General features: G+C 47.8%; 1 protein-coding gene across 1 annotated transcript in view; it reads left to right on the forward strand.

Annotated features, from left to right (window-relative positions):
- Positions 1-20,766, forward strand: part of LOC142817919 (DNA mismatch repair protein Msh2-like) — a 127,159-nt gene that overhangs the window by 70,291 nt on the left and 36,102 nt on the right. The window contains exons 21-22 of the mRNA XM_075895879.1: positions 15,673-15,737; positions 20,269-20,436. Of these exons, the coding sequence (XP_075751994.1) occupies positions 15,673-15,737; positions 20,269-20,436 (233 nt within the window). The remainder of the gene's footprint in view (positions 1-15,672; positions 15,738-20,268; positions 20,437-20,766) is intronic.

Consider the following 20,766-nt stretch of genomic DNA (forward strand, 5'->3'; position numbering starts at 1 on the left):
TCTGGCCACGCTGGCTATCTTGACTGTTTACAAGCGCCACCTCCGTAGTACTCGAGGCACCGTCGCCTGCCGTCCCGCCGATTCGTTTACGCAGCTCACATGGTGTTTGGCTAGCCTAGTGCATGGTTGTGCGATTGTGTGAAGTGTGCTCTGCAACGCTAAGAATAGGTGCTTCGACGCTCGTCAGCAAACTCCTTTGTTCACATCATGAGGATTTCGCTTGCCTGCGATGGCCCCCACTCCACTTTCCTTGTCCTCGCTGATAGCATCGAAGCGCGGAAAACAGTACCATCGATTAACGATGAAGAAGAAAGCCGCCATTGTTAAGTTAGTGAAGAGTGGCCGATCGCAGGCTGACGTGAGCAAGGAGTTCGGCATTTCCAAGCAAACAGTTTCCGATTTCCTGAAGAACAAATACAAGATCTTAGAAGCGGCCGAAAAACTGTCTGGTGCCCAAAAGATGAATGCAAGCCATGGTGTTCAACCAAAGCTTGAGGACGCTTTCGTAGTGTGGCTAAATTGCCAAGCGGTTGCCAGTCTTGGGCTGCATCTTGAAACAAAAAGCGGAAACTCTCGCGCTTCGAATGGACATCACGGATTTTAAGTTCAGTGATGGATGGCTGAGAAACTTTAAACATCGGAATGACCTCAAGTTCAAGAAGATGTGTGGTGAAAGCGGCGCCGTCGACAGTGCAGTTATTGCCCAGTACCGCAGTGGAAAACTCCAGTCTTTGTTACAGTAGTTCTCTGCTGGCAACATTTTCAACTGCGACGAAACTGGCTTGTTTTACAAGCTGCTGCCGGAAAGAACACTCGCTTTTGCTGGTGACGCATGCCTTGGTGGTAAGCATAGCAAAAAACGGCTGACCGTTCTTGTCGGCAGCAGCATGTCTGGCAGCAAGAAACTTCCTTTGTTAGTAATTGGGAAGTCCAAGAGCCCGAGGTGTTTTGAAGGGGCAACGCTGCCAGTGTTATATGAAGCCAACAAAAAGGCATGGGTAACGTAGCAGTTGTTCGAGAGTTACATCTGCAGGTTGGACAGGAAGTTTGAACAACAGAACAGACGTGTTCTGCTCTTCGTTGACAACTGCGCTGCTCATGGTCACATCAATAACTTGAAGGCTATCCAGCTGGAATTCATGCCGCCCAACACGACTGCGATCCTCCAACCGAAGGACCAAGGCATTATCCGTAATCTGAAACTCTTGTACCATTCACGTATACTCAACCGCATGGTGCTGTGCTCGAAAAATGGGAAAGGCTACAGCGTTGACCTTCGGTCTGCTGTCTGAATGTTTGCGGATGTATGGAAGGCAGTAACGCAAGACACGCTTGCAACTGCTTTTGCCACGCGGGCTTCGTACTTGACACAGGGGCAGCAGACTTGCCTGAAGAAAGCGACAGCGTGACTGACTTGTGCCCTCTCATGGACGATATTATCAATGACCTCCGCTCTGCTGGTGCTTCCATGCCCATGGAAATAACTTTTGAGCGGTTCGTCGACGCTGACGACGCGGTATGTCGAGCTCACATGGTGTTTGGCTAGCCTAGTGCATGGTTGTGCGATTGTGTGAAGTGTGCTCTGCAACGCTAAGCCTAGGTGCTTCGACGCTCGTCAGCAAACTCCTTTGTTCACATCGTGAGGATTTCGCTTGCCTGCGATGGCCCCCACTCCACTTTCCTTGTCCTCGCTGATAGCATCGAAGCGCGGAAAACAGTACCATCAATTAACGATGAAGAAGAAAGCCGCCATTGTTAAGTTAGTGAAGAGTGGCCGATCGTAGGCTGACGTGAGCAAGGAGTTCGGCATTTCCAAGCAAACAGTTTCCGATTTCCTGAAGAACAAATACAAGATCTTGGAAGCGGCCGAAAAACAGTCTAGTGCCCAAAAGATGAATGCAAGCCAAGGTGTTCAACCAAAGCTTGAGGACGCTCTCGTCGTGTGGCTAAATTCAATGATTGCCAAGCGGTTGCCAGTCTCGGGCTGCATCTTGAAACAAAAAGCGGAAACTCTCACGCTTCGAATGGACATCACGGATTTTAAGTTCAGTGATGGATGGCTGAGAAACTTTAAACATCGGAATGACCTCAAATTCAAGATGTGTGGTGAAAGCGGCGCCGTCGACAGTGCAGTTATTGCCCAGTACCGCAGTGGAAAACTCCAGTCTTTGTTGCAGCAGTTCTCTGCTGGCAACATTTTCAACTGCGACGAAACTGGCTTGTTTTACAAGCTGCTGCCGGAAAGAACACTCGCTTTTGCTGGTGACGCATGCCTTGGTGGTAAGCATAGCAAAAAACGGCTGACCGTTCTTGTCGGCAGCAGCATGTCTGGCAGCAAGAAACTTCCTTTGTTAGTAATTGGGAAGTCCAAGAGCCCGAGGTGTTTTGAAGGGGCAACGCTGCCAGTGTTATATGAAGCCAACAAAAAGGCATGGGTAACGCAGCAGTTGTTCGAGAGTTACATCTGCAGGTTGGACAGGAAGTTTGAACAACAGAACAGACGTGTTCTGCTCTTCGTTGACAACTGCGCTGCTCATGGTCACATCAATAACTTGAAGGCTATCCAGCTGGAATTCATGCCGCCCAACACGACTGCGATCCTCCAACCGAAGGACCAAGGCATTATCCGTAATCTGAAACTCTTTTACCGTTCACGTATACTCAACCGCATGGTGCTGTGCTCGAAAAATGGGAAAGGCTACAGCGTTGACCTTCGGTCTGCTGTCTGAATGTTTGCGGATGCATGGAAGGCAGTAACGCAAAACATGCTTGCAACTGCTTTTGCCACGCGGGCTTCGTACTCGACACAGGGGCAGCAGACTTGCCTGAAGAAAGCGACAGCGTGACTGACTTGTGCCCTCTCATGGACGATATTATCAATGACCTCCGCTCTGCTGGTGCTTCCATGCCCATGCAAATAACTTTTGAGCGGTTCGTCGACGCTGACAACGAGCTCGACTTCTGCGCAGAGCTAACCGGCGACGAAAAAGTCAGTCAGGTTATGGCGGATTCAGACGACTCCGATGTCGAAAAAGAGGAACCAACGCCAGTGCCACCTACGACCACCGAATTGATGCGAGCATTGATGACGCTGTCATCGGTGTACAGTGATGACGTGACCCTAGCTCAGATCGAGGCGAATATAATCACATGCAAGTGGAACGCCATTCAAACAAGGATCAACAAGTTTTTCAAGCCACTGCAGCTCTAACACCGGCTGCCCTGACGGCACCTGCTGTCGGCTGCATGCTTTTTTTTTTAACAGCTCTTTTCAGAGCCACCCCACGATGCTTTGGCAGAGTTCCGGAAGTCTGGTACTTTGACCTCGACCCTCTTGATCCGAGATATATCAATGAAATGGTGCGTTTTTTTGCTTGCATTGAGAAATATTAGCAAAATGGTGCATTTTTTTTTGCTTGCATTGAAAATTATCAGTAAAATAATGCGTTTTTTTTTTCTTGCATTCATTTTTTCAGACTGCGCGAATTTTCGGACAGTTTTTCGCTCCCTAGAGGGTCCGAAAAATTGGCAGTTGACTTGTATAGGTCGATAGCTGGTTCTGAACATTTTCTAAAAAAAAAAAAAGTCGACCTATATTCAAATAAATGCGGTACTTTTTGTGCATTCATCCTGGATTAACAGATAGATGAGTGAATGCTGTGATGGCCAGGTTTGTGAGTAAGGTTCTCAAGTGTTTGCTTTTTTTTATAATTCAAAAATATTTGAGTGTATTGAGGCCTAAATTGTGTGTGGAAGACGGACCGACTGTGCGACGAAATATCTGTGCTAGCGCTTATTAGGCCTAGCGTGGCGGTGGCAACATTGATATAAAACGTAAAAGAGATTACATTAACAAGCTGAACCGAGGAAACCACACGTTAAACGGACGTTTCATTTGGCCGTCAGGAGAACAGCATGGCGACTGTAAGGGAAAGTCTTCCAAGCTTGTTCGTGTGCATGTTGGTGGCGAAAGGTCGATTCTGCCTTAAAGCATTTTCACTTGCGGGGTAATCGAGGTTGCATGCCCAGTGCCTGCGCTTTACAGCAACGAAAGTATTCTTCCTATGTAAACGAGAGTGTCGCGTAGTTTATTTACGTACAGACCTACTGGAAGTCCAAGGAACGCTAGTAGAGCGAAGAACGTCAAGAGGCCGAAAATACAAAGAAGCGCAAGCTCGGGGCGCAGGTGTGCACCAACGCTGTGGCTTGCCGTTTCTTACTGCTTTGTCATCGTTCGCATAGATCCCTACATTGTCCCCCAGTGAATAGCATAGCCAACCTGGCGGCTTAAGGCGTAGTCACTATAGCGGGATCGTAATACGGCTTCAGACGACTCACATGCACACTTCCTCGGCCACGACGGCGTAAGTCATCAGACTGTGTCAAAGGCTTAATCTCATAATTGACTGGTGACAAACTGGCGAGAATGCGGTAAGGCCCGTGGTATCGTGCCAGTAATTTTGACGAAAGGCCAGGAGTACTCGGTGGAATCCAGAGCCAAACGAGAGCACCAGTCGTGAAAGTAGAGAGATGTCGGTCGATGTCATGCCGCAGCTTCTGGTGGCCTTGGTCTTCGGTTGTCAGTGAAGGGGCCAATCGTCCGCAGTCTTCTACGTACCTGGCAACATCAGAAATTGCAGGGTACTCAGAAGAGTCGGGCGTGCATGGGAGGATAGTGTCCAGCGTGCACGATGGTTCGCATCCGTACAACAGAAAGAAAGGGGAAAACCTTGTTGTCTCGTGCGTAGCGGTGTCATACGCATACGTGACGAATGGAAGGACAGTGTCCCAATTGGTATGGTCCGAAGCTGTGTACATCGTCAATATATCACCGAGAGTGCGATTAAATCGTTCTGTGAGGCCATTCGTCTGCGGGTCATATGCTGTCGTCATGCGATGAACCATGTTGCACTGAGCGAGCAAGGCTTGAATGGCGTCAGACAAAAAAACACGCCCCCAGTCGCTCAAAAGTTCGCGGGGAGCTCCATGGCGAAGAACAAAGTTGCGCAAGATGAAAAACGCAACTTCCCTCGCGGTTGCTGCGGGTAGTGCTGCCGTCTCCGCGTAACGCGTGAGGTGGTCCACGCCGACAATTATTTACCTATTTCTGGAAGACGACGTAAGAATTGATCCGTATAAGTCGATACCGACGCGGTCAAATGGACATGCTGGACAAGGCAGAGGCTCAAGTGTACCGGCAGGGCGTTGAGGTGGGGCTTTACGTCGCTGGCATGCAGCACAAGCACGTACCTACTTGCGGACAAATGTGTACATGCCGCGCCAGTAGTACCGCTGATGTAGAGGGTTGTACGTTTTGAGAACGCCGGCGTGAGCACTTTGCGGGTCGTTGTGGAAAGTAGTACAGATTTCCGAGCGCATGTGGTTGGGTATCACTAACAGCCACCTCCAACCTTCAGACGTGTCATTCCGCCGATCATCGCCCAACGGGTCTTTGAGCGATGATAGCCAGCGTAGAGCGTGGTGGTCCGTGACGACTTCAAAAGGGCGGCCATAAAGGTATGGGCGGAACTTCGTCTAAGCCCAGACAATTGCGAGGCACTCTTTCTCAGTGATGGAATAATTACACTCGGCTTTCTTGAGGGTTCGACTCGCGTGAGCGACCACGTATTCTTGGTATCCTGGTTTCCGTTGAGCCAATACAGCACTAAGACCGACACCACTGGCGTCGGTGTGGACCTCCGTGGGTGCATCGGGGTCAAAATGACGTAGTGTTGGAGGTGACAATAATAACTGCCGAAGCGTGGTGAAGGATTCATCGCACTCTTTTGACCAAGCAGAAATGCCTTTGGAAGTTGTGTCAACAGGTTGGTAAGAGGCGCGATGATGGAAGAGAAGTCGCGCACAAATCGACGAAAGTATGAGCACAGGCCGATAAAACTTCGAAGCGTCTTGATGGAATTGGGCTTCGGATAGTCGGCCACTACGCGTAGTGTCGCCGGATCCAGGAGAACACCTTCTTTGCAGACGACGTGACCCAGTATAGTGAGCTGACGTGCGGCAAAATGGCACTTCTTGATGTTAAGTTGAAGGCCAGCAGAGGTGAGACACGTGAAAATAGCACGAAGACAAACAAGGTGAGTTGAAAAGTCGCGAGAAAAAACGACGATGTCGTCTAGGTAGCACGGGCACGTGTTCCACTTGTAGCCACGAAGGATGGTGTCCATCATTCGTTCGAAGGTAGCTGGGGTGTTGCAGAGTCCAAACGGCATGACGTTAAACTCATACAGCCCATCAGGTGTTACAAATGCAGTCTTCGATCGGTCAGGATCAGCCATTGGAACTTGCCAATATCCTGAGCGTAAATCTAAAGAGGAGAAATATTCTGCTCCTTGCAAGCAATCGAGAGCATTGTCGATGCGTGGCAATGTGTACACATCCTTCCGAGTTATCTTATTGAGCCGGCGGTAGTCGACACAGAATCGGATAGACCCGTCCTTTTTGTGCACAAGTACAACAGAGGACGACCAAGGGCTCTGCGATGGCTGGATGACACCACGCTTGAGCATATCGTCGACTTGTTCGTTGATAATACGGTGCTCTTCCGCTGAAACTCGATATGGTCGTTGGCGTAAGGGAGCATCAGTACCACTGTCAATGTGGTGCGTGATGTTCGCTGTGCAACCCAAAGATGGTTGAGCGCAATCGAAGAGAGAACGGAACTCTCGAAGAAGGGACAAGAGTTCGCGTCTTTGTGTCGGCGATAGCTCAGCGGCAACAGAGGGCTGGAATGAGTATGGCATGGGCACTGTGGCCACAGGTGGCATCATAGCATTGAGCTGGAGGTGAGGTGAGTGTTCGGCAAACTCTAGAGGGCCCAAGAGGTCAACACCTTGTATGTCACCCAAACATTCTCCGCGAAGTAAGGTAACTGGCGACGATAGCGAGTTCGCAACGAGCATGGCGGCAGCGCCGGATTTCATGGTGAGTATGGCAAAGGGCAGGTGTAGGTTACGACGGCGGGTAAATACGTCAGACGGAGTGAACAAAACAGTTCTGGCAGGAGTGGTTGTACAGGTCAGGGCGACAAGGGTGGATGTTCTCGGTGCTATTTCCGTGTATGCAACAATGACAAGTTTGTAAGATTCAGAAAGAGAATCTACCAAACAAGAGGTTGGCAGCGGTGTAAGGGCAACTTCTGCACGTGAGCAATCTATGAGGGCCCGATGACGCGAAAGAAAGTCCCATCCAACAATGACTTCGTGGGAGCATGATGCCAGCACAAAAAATTCTATGGCATAAAGTTCACCTTGGATAATGACACGTGCAGTGCACACAGCTGTAGGTTCTATGCACTGCGAGTTGGCCGTGCGGAGCATCAGGCCCGAAAGAGGCGTCGTCACCTTTTTCAACTTGCAGCATAAGGTTTCACAGATCATGGAAACGGCGGCTCCTGTGTCCATAAGCGCTTTTGCAGCGGTCCCCTCAACATTGACGTCGATAACGTTTTGCGGTGAGAAAGATGGAGGCCTTAAGCAGTTCGAATGGTATGCAGCTGTTGCCTCCGAAGCTGCAGCTATCAGTTTCCCTCTTCCGTAGCAGGTCGGCGACGCATAGGTGACAGGGAGCGTCGTCGGGGTGATGGTGACCGGTGGTTTGCAAAGGGTCGATGACCGTCAGTGGTGTACCTTGATGGCGTCCTAGACGACGACGCAATTGGCCTGCCTACGGTGTCAACTGGAGGGGGATCTCGGCGACAGTGGCGGGCGATGTGTCCAGCGATACCCCAGGCGAAACAGATGGGCCTATTATCCGGCATCCTCCAGGCGTCTGAGCGACGATAAAATGGAGCTGAAGATCTCGTGAAGGGATACGGCGCAGCAATTGGGGTTGTAGGCACGACATAGGGGGGCGTGGCAGGTTGAGCATACGGCATATCTGTCGCATAGGCCGAGCAGCGACGGCGGCGTACGGGAGAGGCGTAGTGACAGGTGGTTGCTGATGCATCAGAGGAAGGGCCTCAGCGACTTGGGTCCGAATGGCGTGTTGGAGGTCTGGTGCCAAAGCTTGCGTGGGCTCATGTGTCAGTGGCAGCAGTGACAGCTGGCGCGCTACCTCTTCGCGGACGAAGTCCTTGATTGTCGAAAGCAGCGGCTGCTGATCGGTAGGATGGGCATCTAGGTGCAAGCTCAAGCGTGTCAGGCGTTGTGAGGGCTTGACGAGCAATTGTGCGCTGCCTACGCAACTCATCGAAGCTCTGACAGAGGGAGCAACATCTGAAAGGCGCCGTCGTCAATGCCTTTCAAAATGTGCCTGAATTTTTCTTCCTCAGGCATGGTAGAGTTGACGCGGTTGCATAAATGCAACACATCTTTAATGTAGCCCGCGTAGGTCTCGCCTAGTTGCTGCGCAGGGTGACGTAAACGCTGTGACGTAAACGTCCGCAATAGCAGTCTTGAAAGCAGACCACGTAGGAATGTCAGCTAGGTGTTTATTAAACTACAGTTGCGCGGTGTCCGCAAGGTAGAACGTGACGTAGCGCAGCTTACTTGGGTCATCCCATTTGTTACTTGCGCCGACTTTGTGATGCCTCGCCAACCAATCTTCGACGTCCGACGTAGTGGAGCCCGTGAACATAGAAGGATCTCGTTGAGGATACACGGCGCCGCAAGTGACATGGATGATCGAAGGTCCCACCTGGAGAGGCGTCTTGGTGGCCATGTTCGTGTCACGTAGAGGGGGAAGCTTACGGGAGCGAAGTTCCAGGTTTTTACGGGAGTCCACACACCTCCACCAGATGTCACATAGTTTATTTACGTACAGACCTACTGGAAGGCCGAGGAACGCCAGTAGAGCGAGGAACGTCACTAGGCCGAAAATACAAACAAGCGCAAGCTCGGGGCGCGCGTGTGCACTAATGCTGTGGCTTGCCATTTCTTGCTGCTTCGTCGTTGTTCGCATAGTTCCCTACAAAAGAGACAATTAGTGTTAACGTGCACTTTTTTCAAATGTGGGCATTCGTTATCCCCAATGATGTCGATATGCGCAAAGGTGACTTACGTCTACTAATGCTGTTTTTATTTTTTCCCTAAGAAGGACTGTAAGTGAGTTATTTGGCACCCATGTCAAGCAGCTGAAGTGAAGCAGACAAAGGCTTCTCTGTCACATTCTAAACCATGCCCCTAACTCCCCACCCTTTCCTTCTCTTCTCACTCGTTCCCGTTCCATGTCCATTCCTCTTTAGAACGTGGTCGTTGCTCCATCTGTGCACAGTGCACCCCCTCTGAGAAGCGGGCTTACTCCATCATTTCTCTGAGAATTTTTTAGCAGCCGCCTTATAGCCAGTCTTTCATATCGGGCAACTGCACAGTTAAGGTACACTGTACATGAAGTCCCCGCAGGGGCGCCTGCACAAGTAGGCGTTTGGTGTGTAGCGACACCACGGACCCGAGCTAACGGGGGAGTTTCTACTCCCTCCCACGCCTAGCCGTGCGTGGCTTTGCCGTGTCCGGGGAAAAGGGGATCCTGGGGGTTGAGCTGACGCTGGGTGATTGGACCTTTAAGGCCCCCCGGCAGAGGCAACACACCCCTTTGGCCCCGGCTTCACGTAGACGGCACCCCTGGGCTGACCCACCCAGGGGAAATCGGCAGTCGCCTTTTCCTATCTCTCTCTCCCTACATCTTCGTCTTTCTTACTTTTTTAGCTTTCCTGTCTACTTCTCTCTTCTGTTTACTTCCAATTTTCCTGGCGGCAAGGGTTAACCCTGTGCAAATAGCCTACCTTGGTCTAGGCGCATTGGGTTATAGTGGCGTTGTACGGCTGGCGTCTGCAGGTTTCAGCATCCGCAAACTTGTAGCGTCCCCTCGTTGGGCTCCGTGGTGGGTGGCCGCCAACGCTGCTGAACAACATACAATTAGCATGCATAAAGCATTCCCTTTACTCAGTGATCGTGCCTCCTCAAAGCGGGTACGCACCGAAGACATCAATTTTTTCATCCGGCCAAGACAAATGTTTCCTCATTTTCACGTTATACACTGCGAAAAAACTAACAAGCAAGCCAGAACTGTATCCCCCTTCGTAGTTTCTAGATGCTTAACCGAAACTCTCGGTGCCGGGTACAAGGTTACCAAAATGGCCAGTGGAGATCTACTCCTTGAAATACGTGACAAAGACCAATTCGATAAACTGAACACCATCACAACGTTTGGAGACACACCCATCAGTATTACGCCACACAGGTCTATGAACTCATCTCGCGGGGTCGTATCGGACGTAGATTTGCTTGAGCTGACGGAAGCTGAACTTCTGGAAGGATGGAAAAGCCAGAACGTGACAAACGTACAGCGTATTAAGATCAGAAGAGATCAAAAGGAAATCCCAACCAAACACTTAGTACTGACCTTTGCTTCGAGCGATTTGCCGGAAACTATTCAGACTGGGTACACAAAGACATCCGTGAGACCATATATTCCCAACCCCCGCCGTTGCTTCCAATGTCAGAGATATGGCCACGGCTCGCAAAGCTGTTGTGGCCGGAAAACTTGTGCTCTGTGTGGAGTCGTGGGCCATGCGTCCGACAACTGCGAAGCACCTGCACACTGTGTGAACTGTGGCGGTAATCACGCTGCGTACTCACGTTCCTGTTCTTTCTGGAAAAAAGAAAAAGAGATCATCACTTTAAAGATAAAAGAAAACATTACATTTAAAGAAGCAAGAAAAAGAGTCTCGCCATTTTATGGCCCCACATATGCTGATGCGGCGCGCCAGGGGGCAGTGTCGCACCAGCCCTCGCCACTCCTTCGGCCTGCGCAGAGCGAGCCATTGGCTGTGGCGCCTGCCCCCAAGGCGGCAGTAGTTGAGTCTACTCCACCTACTATTGAACAGAGACCAGAGACTCCAGGGTCCTCGGGTCTCAAGGCCTCACCTCGCCAGGCGAGGCCCAAGCTTCGAAAAACCAGCTCGCATGAGCGGGCATCCAGTGCCTCCGAGGAGGCAATGGATACGGCGGCACCCTTGGTGCCCAAAGAGCGGCGCGGCTCTCTGGAGCGCGCCAAGAGAACTAAGAAGCTCATAACAGGGCCTGATAATAGCCCTGTTGCTTGAGCTTGACCTTTCACCTCAAACAAGTCACTCCCTTAACGTACACACAGCACTACTTTACTTCCAATATGGAAACACAAATTATTCATTGGAACGTCAGAGGCCTGCTTAAAAACCTCGACGACGTCCAAGAGCTTTTATACAAACACTCACCTCAAGTGCTGTGTGTACAGGAAACACACCTAAAATCCTCCAATACAAATTTTTTACGTGCTTACGTCATATACCGAAAGGACCGAGATGATGCTGTGGCGTCATCCGGTGGCGTAGCCATTATTGTTAACCAAGGAGTAGCGTGTACACATTTACCACTCCAGACATCCCTTGAGGCGGTGGCTGTTCGAGCGGTACTTTTAAACAAACTCGTCACCATTTGCTCTTTGTATGTACCTCCCCACCACCGTCTTGAAAGACGTGAATTTCAGTCTTTAATAGACGAACTGCCTGAACCCTATTTGCTTCTTGGCGACCTAAATGCACATAGTGGACTCTGGGGCGATTCTCGCTGTGATGCACGAGGTCGTCTCATTGAACAATTTCTCTTCTCTTCCGGTGCCTGTTTGTTGAATAGGAAAGAGCCAACATACTATAACGTTGCCAACAAAACTTACTCGTCTATAGACCTCAGCATTGTATCGCCTTCACTCCTACCCCTACTGAAATGGAAAATCATAAATAATCTATATGGAAGTGACCATTTTCCTGTAGTGTTGAGTTCACAAACAACATATGAATGTCCTTTACATGTTCCCAAATTGCTGATGAACAAAGCAGACTGGGAACAGTTCCACAACACTACACGTTTGAGTTGGACAGACATATGTAGGTTAGACATAGATGAAGCTGTGAAGTACTTCACAGCTTTTCTAACTGACGCAGCAGCCAGGTGCATACCGCAAACATCTGGAATGCCCGGCAAACGACACGTCCCATGGTGGAACACGGAGTGTCGTAATGCGCGAAAGGAACAGAACAGGGCATGGAGATTGCTGCGCAACTCGCCAACAGCGGAAAATCTTGACACGTTCAAGAAAATAAAGTCTCAAGGAAGGAGAACGCGTCGGCAGGCCAGAAGAGAAAGCTGGCAGAAGTTTTTGTCGGGGATCAATTCATACACACAGGAGGCAAAAGTCTGGAACATGGTCGGTAGGATAGCAGGGAAACAAGTACACACACTTCCACTCGTAAACACTCAAGGTGATACCTTGGAAGATCAGGCAAACTTCCTCGGGGCACACTTTGAACGGGTATCCAGCTCGTCCCACTATACTGACACTTTCCAAAAATACAGAACAACAATAGAAAAGCAGAAACTCGAACACAAATGCACTAGATCCGAGGCATATAACCAAGCTTTCAGTCTAGCTGAGCTGCAAATGTCTCTAAACTCCTGCAGTACTTCTGCCCCAGGTTCTGACCGTGTCGTGTATGAAATGTTAAAAAACCTACCAATCGAAACACGAAAAACCTTACTTTGTTTGTACAATGCTATCTGGTTTTCTGGCGCTATCCCTACCTCCTGGAAAGAGGCTATTATTATTCCCATTTTGAAAGAGGGCAAAGACCCTTCTTTACCCTCGAGTTATAGGCCTATAGCACTTACAAGCTGCTTGTGCAAAGTCTTCGAAAAAATGATAAACTGCCGACTTGTACATTTCTTTGAAACAAACAATTTGCTCGACCCATTTCAGTGCGGCTTTCGAGAAAGTAGATCCACCACAGACCACCTCGTTCGTATCGAGGCACAGATAAGAGATGCCTTCGTCCATAGACAATATTTTCTCTCTGTGTTCCTCGATATCGAAAAGGCGTATGATACAACATGGCGTTTCGGAATTCTAAGAGACCTGTCCCACCTTGGTGTGCGCGGAAGAATGTTTCATATAATCGAAAGTTACCTGTCAAACCGGACATTCCGTGTCCGTCTAGGCAGTGTGCTCTCCCAAACATTTGTCCAGGAAACAGGCGTGCCACAAGGTGGTGTGCTTAGTTGCACACTTTTTATCATCAAAATGAATTCTTTGCATTTGTCCATTCCCCGCATGATGTTCTATTGTACACATGTCGACGACGTTCAGCTTGGCTTCAAGTCATGCAACTTAGCCATGTGTGAGCGGCAGGTTCAGATGGGTTTAAATAAGGTCTCCAAATGGGCAGACGAAAACGGATTTCGACTTAACCCACAAAAAAGCACGTGTGTCTTGTTCTCTCGAAAGAGAGGCATGCACTCGGAACCTGACATTCGGCTGAACGGGCAACGTCTGTCCGTCAAAGCCGAGCATAAATTCTTAGGCTTAATCTTGGACAACAAGTTGACCTTCGTACCGCACATCAAGTATTTAAAAACAAAATGTTTAAAAGCCATGAATGTTTTAAAAGTGTTGTCACGTACTACTTGGGGTAGTGATAGGCAATGCCTCATGAACCTCTATAGAAGCCTCATTCGCACCCGCTTAGATTATGGGGCCGTTGTCTATCAGTCTGCTACTCAAAGTGCCTTGAAGATGCTGGACCCCGTGCACCATTTGGGCATCCGCCTTTCTACGGGTGCTTTTCGCACCAGCCCCGTAGAAAGCCTTTATGTTGAGTCGAATGAGTGGTCGCTTCATCTGCGGAGAACTTACATGTCCTTTGTTTATTTCCTTAAGGTGAAAGCAGATAAGAAGCACCCCTCATACTCCACTATTATTGATTTGTCGAGCTCCATTCTGTTTCAAAACAGGCCTTCGATGAGGCAGCCCTTCTCAGTTCGCCTGAGAAGTCTAGCTGAGGAAACTGGAGTCTCACTTGAACATAGTTTAATGGCTCCTGTAGCATATCTGCCACCTTTCTTGAAGTTACAAAACATGGGCCTATTGCCCATATCCGAACATACTTCCTGGAACTTCAACACAAATACACACGTCCTGAGTTCTTTACAGATGCCTCCAAGTCTAACTCCTCTGTGTCCTACGCTGCTGTCGGCCCATCCTTTTCGGATGCTGGCCCTCTACATCCAGGCACAAGTATCTTCACAGCGGAAGCCTACGCGATACTTGTGGCGGCTAAACACATCAAGCAATTACAAATACAAAAAGCAGTAATTTATACAGACTCCCTCAGTGTAGTAACGGCTCTGCACACTCTTAAAAGACACAAAAACCCAGTCCTTGTCTCACTTTACTCCATTTTATGCACACTATACACACTCAAACAACATGTTGTAGTGTGCTGGGTGCCAGGGCACCGTGAGATTCAAGGCAACGTGAGGGCGGATCAGCTCGCTGCATCCGTCCACAAAAGCACTGCCCCTACACCCATATTAATCCCGGCCGTTGATCTTAAGCCGTCTCTCAAACGAAACCTCAGAGTATACTGGCAGAGCAAGTGGGATACACACACACAAAACAAACTACACGTTATTAAGCCACACCTTGGTCATTGGCTGCCTGTATCGAAATCGCGTCATACAGAGGTAATACTAACGAAACTCAGGATAGGACACACATACACGACACACACACACCTTTTGTCCGGTGGCGATCCACCATTGTGTGACAGATGTGGTGAAGTATTGACAGTCCTTCACATTTTAATTGAGTGCAAACAATTGGACACTGTAAGAAAACAACACTTTCCATTACCCTACCGACAACATATACCTTTGCACCCTGCAATGTTCGTCGGTAGGGAACCGCTTTTTAGTCACAAATCATTGTTAGCGTTTTTTAAAGAAATTCATAGTTTTCACATCATATACCCGGGCATCCCGTAGCATGACCTCTCCAGAGAGGTTTTTGCTGCGGTGGTTACACAAGAAAGCACTTGCCTCACGGCCCTTGGACGCAAGGGTATGAACGAGTGAGGCACTTGTGCTAATGCCATACATATCCACCATCGTCTTTTATTATCACCAACTTTTGTCATCTATTCACACCGCACACACCTTTCACGACATGGTCATGATTTTATTACTTGTATGTTTTTACCCGCCTTACCGCGAGGAATTTTATGGCCCTTATACAGCCGCTTATCACAATCATTGTCCATGTTTTTAGTAAGATGAACTGGCGCTCTTTGGCCGTGAAATGGCCCTTGCGCCATAAAACATCAAACATCATCACTGTACATGAAGTATATGAGGGTAAACGGGAGTAGAAATTAATGTATTATGGCTAGTACTACACTGTAAGTAATTACATTATAAATGATTTGAGCTGTATAACTAGCACATATAAAAAGGTTATTTCGATGATGTTGGAAATTTTTTGTAGGAACACGTTCACTTAAAATATAATTTTGCAGTAGATGTTCCTAAAATTGCAGGTTTCACCAGCTGTACTCTTGTGTTAGGCATTTAACTGAGGTTGCATGTGTGATACCGTTTGCATGTTATTACTTGCGTGGTTGTGTGTGTATTTATCTTGAAATTTATAATGTAGGTCTCTTTAGACAATTTAGTGCTGTTTACTTGGCAGTGTGCAGTACTTGTTTTTATAAGTGTTATGTCTAACTTGTAATGACAATGTTGTAGCTTGGATGTTGAAACTGCCTGTCCTCGCAGAGGTTTGAAGTACCAAACTCTGTGGGCTAAATGGTTGGCGTCGACCTTTCTTATCGCTTCTTCCTCGCAGGTTCCAGTTCCTGTTACATTATCACCGGTCCAAACATGGGGGGCAAATCGACCTATATACGATCAGTGAGTGTTGTCATTTTTCACTTAAGATATGATTGTACAAAGGGCAACAAATGTTGGTACTTAAGGGGAGAAGCGGGTCTTTGAGACCGAAAATCGCTAAAAAATTATGGTTTTTTTTAAAATGCTATATTTAGATTCTCCCACTATCGCTGCATAATCTCGCCAATTTTCACGCGTCCTTCATTGGTAATTTAGCCATAAGAGTAGTTTATGCGACGTTAGTGAGCTGAATTTTAGCAATGGACGCGTGAAAAACAGGCTTTTTCAGTGCTGTGGTGTTGCCGTTCTACGTTTGCTACAGCAGCCGTCTTGGTCGCATTCGAAAGAGTCGCCCTTTTTCTTTCATATCCTGCCGCGCTTGTTTTCTTCCACTCAGTATGCACGCTGTGAATCCGCATTAAAAAAAAGCCCCGTTGCCTGAGCCTATTGGTGCGGTGAGCACAGTGACTAAATCGCGCCTTCCGATTCGCCGGGCCTCCCGGGCTGTCTGCTGCGTGCGGCAGAAGAGCGCATGCAAAGTGGCGAGTGTATGTCACTTTGTACTCGTTGGCTTCTTGAACTTGCGTGAGCTAGCGAGAAATTAGAGCAAGCATCTCTGTATAGTCTCTACGTTCGACGGTATACTGGTACGGCGCTGAACGAGCTCGACGAAGTCGCCGGGACAGTGCGGTAGGCCTGCGCTCTCGGCCACGTTTTCCTGAGCTGTCTGCTGCGGGCGGCAGTAGAGCGCACATGAAGCGGCGAGTGTATCTCGCTCACATGTCATTGTTCTCGTCGGATTCCTGAACTTGTGCGAGCTAGCGAGAAATTGGAGCAAATGTTTCTCAAGTCTGCACATTTGGGCATGCCGCCGAACCAGCCCGGCGTAGTGCGCCGCAGCCACCGGGCTAGTGCGTTAGGCCTACGCTCTCGGCCACGTTTTGAACCTGGCTATAGAACCTTTCATAATGTCGAAGCGGTATCGCAAGTTCCGCACTGCTCACAAGTTTGGAAAAAGGGCAAGAAATCTACGGCAAAAAAAGATAATGGCGCGGGTATATCCAACACGCGCCTAGTACAGGACGGCGTGGTGACGGAACACGATCCGTCGGATAAATGCCGACATCTCCGCCTGTTTCCCCGGCCGCCTCGGACGAAGTCGGTGATAGGCAGTGCATAAGGAAAGACAACCTTTTTGACAAGCGCCGATCGTGCGCAACAGCAGAAAGTGAGTGCTCATAAGATCAGCAGCTTATCGGCAACTTCGGTGAGCAAGCGCAAGCTGCAAACGTTCGCGACAGCGGGCGAGGACTCGGACCGGTCAGCAGCTACCTACGGGATCGACTTATCCACGATAAACAAGCTTCTTGAAAGAACGGCTAAATGCCGGACATGCAGTAGGACCATTTCTATTGAAAAAGGTGAGCGTGAATATGGACTTGCGATGAAGCTGATTTCAGAGTGCTGCAACTGTGGACTTGTTGACACTGAGTGGAGTTCTGGGAGGGTACCCAGTCAGGCTAAATACGCTGCATTTGAAGTCAATATCCGTGCATCTCGTGCCGTGCAAAGCATAGAAAATGGCCAGGCAGCCCTAAACGACATCTTCTCTGTAATGGGAATTTCTCACAGGTGACTTCACCACAAAAGCTATCAGAGTCATTTGAAAAATAAACTGAATCCTGTGGCAACAAGAGCTGCAGACAAGGTCCTCTCTGATTGTGCCATGTCAGTAAAAACATTATACCAAGATCTGCGCTTTGACAACCCAGGTAATGTGGCCATCTGTTATGATGGCACATGGATGACCAGAGGCCACCTGTCGCACATTGGTGTGGGTGTTATTATAGAGCTGTTTTCTAGCTATGTTTTAGACTATGTTGTCCTGTCAAATTTTTGTGCCGGCTGCAAGCGCACACCACCAAAAGAGCACCCAAATTACTTGGTTTGGGAATCATCGCACATCTGCCAAAAAAATACAGAGTGCAGATCAGGGCACATGGAAGTGGAGGCAGCAGTCGCTCTCCTTGAGCGCTCAATTTCCTGTCACGGCTTGCGGTACAGAGTGGTGCTGTGTGATGGGGACAGTAGATCATTTCGTGCTGTTGAAGACTCAACAGTTTATGATTTCATTCAGGTTCAAAAAGAGGACTGCATAAACCATGTTCAAAAACAAATTGCTACTGCACTACGCAATCTTGTTCAAAAGCATAAAGGTTCTGGTGAAACACTAAGTGGAAGAGGCCGCTTGACAGGTGATGTCATAGAGAAATTGTCGAGATACTATGGCTGGGCTCTGAAGTCCAATGTTGGTGACATAGATGCAATGCACCAGGCCGCCATGGCCACATATTATCATGTGACCTCGACTGATGAAAGGAGGTCCAACCACACCTTGTGCTCAAGTGGCAGTGACTAATGGTGCAAGCAGAATGCTTCTGCTGCAAGGGGAGAACCGCTGCCAAGACACACCTACAACTTCCCACAAAATATCCGTGATGCACTACTTCCAGTCTACGAGCGACTTTGTGACAAGGAACTGCCAAAAAGGCAAGACACAAAATGCAAACGAGGCACTCCATTTTGTCAAACGGTCTCTAATGCCTAAAGAGAAGCATGCTTCACTAATAGCTATTGAGACTGCTGTTGCTGAGGCCGTGATGCGCTTCAATTCATGAATGAAAGAAGCCTCCACACGTATCCTCAAAGAACTTCAGTTAGAGCAAAACTCCATGAGCGAGCGATGGGTAGAAGAGAAGGATTCTCGTCGGATCATGAGTGCCGAGCAAAAGCGTTCAGCATCTTCCAGGTTCCTGCAACAAGCAAAGCGGCGGCAACAACAAAAGTGTGACAAAGACTACTGCCCTGGTGCTTTCTGAGGCATTTCTGTGCAAAGAGAAGCATTTTTGTTTGTGGAGAATTCCTTGAATATACAGAGCTTTGTTTTTTGCCATTTTCTCAGTTTCAGTTTTTTGGCCACCTTTCATTCTTCTGACAAGCGCTTCTCAACTTTAGTACACTGGAATTTGATAATTTTTGCCTTGCTGAGAAGCTGGATGCTTGGTGAGTGCAAGAAAGGGCCATATGTAACTATAGGACACCATAAATTTTTAGAAAAAATGAAATACAAAAATTATTGTTCCCTGATAATGGAAGGATGAACTTCTAAGCTTTATAACTTTTGTTGTAGGAAAGCTAGAGCCATAAAACTTGCTTTTTGCACTCTTCGCTAATTGTAGAATGCAATGACATTTAATTCACCAAGAACTGTAGAGCCAACTTACTGAAAACATGATCAAAATAACTTTTAATTAATGACTAATTAAAAACTAAATGGTAAGAGGTACATAAAAAACTAAGTTCATATTTGACATCTGCACGTGTAAATACACCATCTCATAAGTTTTTATCACCCTAGCTCAAATAATAAGATGCCTGATGGCTAAGTGCCTCTTCCCCCCTTAAGTGCTTGTGCTTCACACAGCAGACCATGTGTCCTCTGTGCTCCTGCAATTGTTAGTGCTCTGAAGTGCACTTCAGCAGTGCCCCTAGCAATCTTTGAATACACATTAGAACCATTGAGGCACTGTTGAGGCAACCATTGAGGCAACGCATTGGTGCAGGTTCTGATGGCAGAATATGTGCAATAGTCTTACTTAACATGTCTTAACACTGCGCATTGGAAATATATTTTTTTTTTCTTTTTTGGCATTACACTGGATGTAAGGCTATTCTGAAAAAGACTCCAGTGGCATGGCATCATGTTATGATTGTTCAATCTCAGATGCAACCAAAGGGATTTTTTATCTCTATTGAAATAAGTTTTTTTAATTGTCATACAGCTATAGTATTCTAAGATTCATGTGGCAGTTTATGTGTAAAAGTGAATTTTTTAGTGACATGATGTCGCATTAGAGGCAGAACTTTAACTTGCCAAAGTTTAGATATAGCAAAGCAAATTGCTGATTTTGTCCACTTTTTTACGTTGGGGTATAAATGTACTTTTTACAGCCAGATTAGATTTTAGGGTCAGAGTTGTTTAACCTAACACTTAAAGTTATTACTTGCTTTGTTCGTCAAGCAAGAAGTTGCAAATTTATGTGTATATGTTGTGTGCTATAGTGGTTACTGAAAGCCCTTAAAGCTATGATTCAGCATGTAGAGGATGCCATAGTCAAGCAGGGCAACATTACAGATAGTACCTTGGTTGTGTAATCACTTTGTATGAGCTTTCCATATGAGCAATAACATTGTTTTTTTTTTTTTTTCATGATAAAGCAATTTGCAGTCCTAAGTGTGTCTTTCTTGCTATGAAATTTTCTTTTGTTGCTGTGAAATTATCAGCATAAACAAGGCAGCATAGGCAGAAATTTGTTTTTCTCTTTAATAGTTTGTGAAACGTTGGTTTAGGTGACTTAATAATGGGAAAGCTTATGTGCAAGTACATAACAAAGTCTTGAGTGGTGCTGTGTCCCCACATGTGTTAATGTGTTTTTGTGACTGGCACTAGCTTCCTGAATTCAGAGTTGTCATCTAACCTTTGTTCCACAAGGTGGCCCTAGCAGTGCTCATGGCTCAAGTGGGAAGCTTTGTGCCATGTGATTCTGCCGAGCTGACGGTTGTGGATGCCGTGCTGACGCGCATCGGAGCTGGTGACCAGCAGCTCAAGGGCGTCTCTACATTTATGGCCGAGATGCTGGAGTCCGCACACATCCTCAGGGTGAGAGGCTTGTTCGTATACCCCACGTGTATGAATCTTTACAACGATGAGAGTTGTGCGCTCTTTGGGTGAACACTTTCCCGAGGTGCTCTCCACCATATAAAGTAGCAATGGTGCACACCCGTTGGGCCACTATTAGGAGCAACTGCCATAGTTTTTTAAACACTAGCCAACCTCTTGGATGTTTAAGTTCTAAGCCAACTGAAAGAGAGAACTGTGTGTCCATTTATCCATCGCACTGTCATGTTAGACTAGGCTTGTGCAAATATTCGAGCACTGCAAATATTTGAACGAATATGAACATAGTCAACAGTAGGTTATGTTGGGCTA

This window comes from Rhipicephalus microplus, chromosome 5 (assembly GCF_043290135.1).
Source record: "Rhipicephalus microplus isolate Deutch F79 chromosome 5, USDA_Rmic, whole genome shotgun sequence".
Lineage (NCBI taxonomy): Eukaryota > Metazoa > Arthropoda > Arachnida > Ixodida > Ixodidae > Rhipicephalus > Rhipicephalus microplus.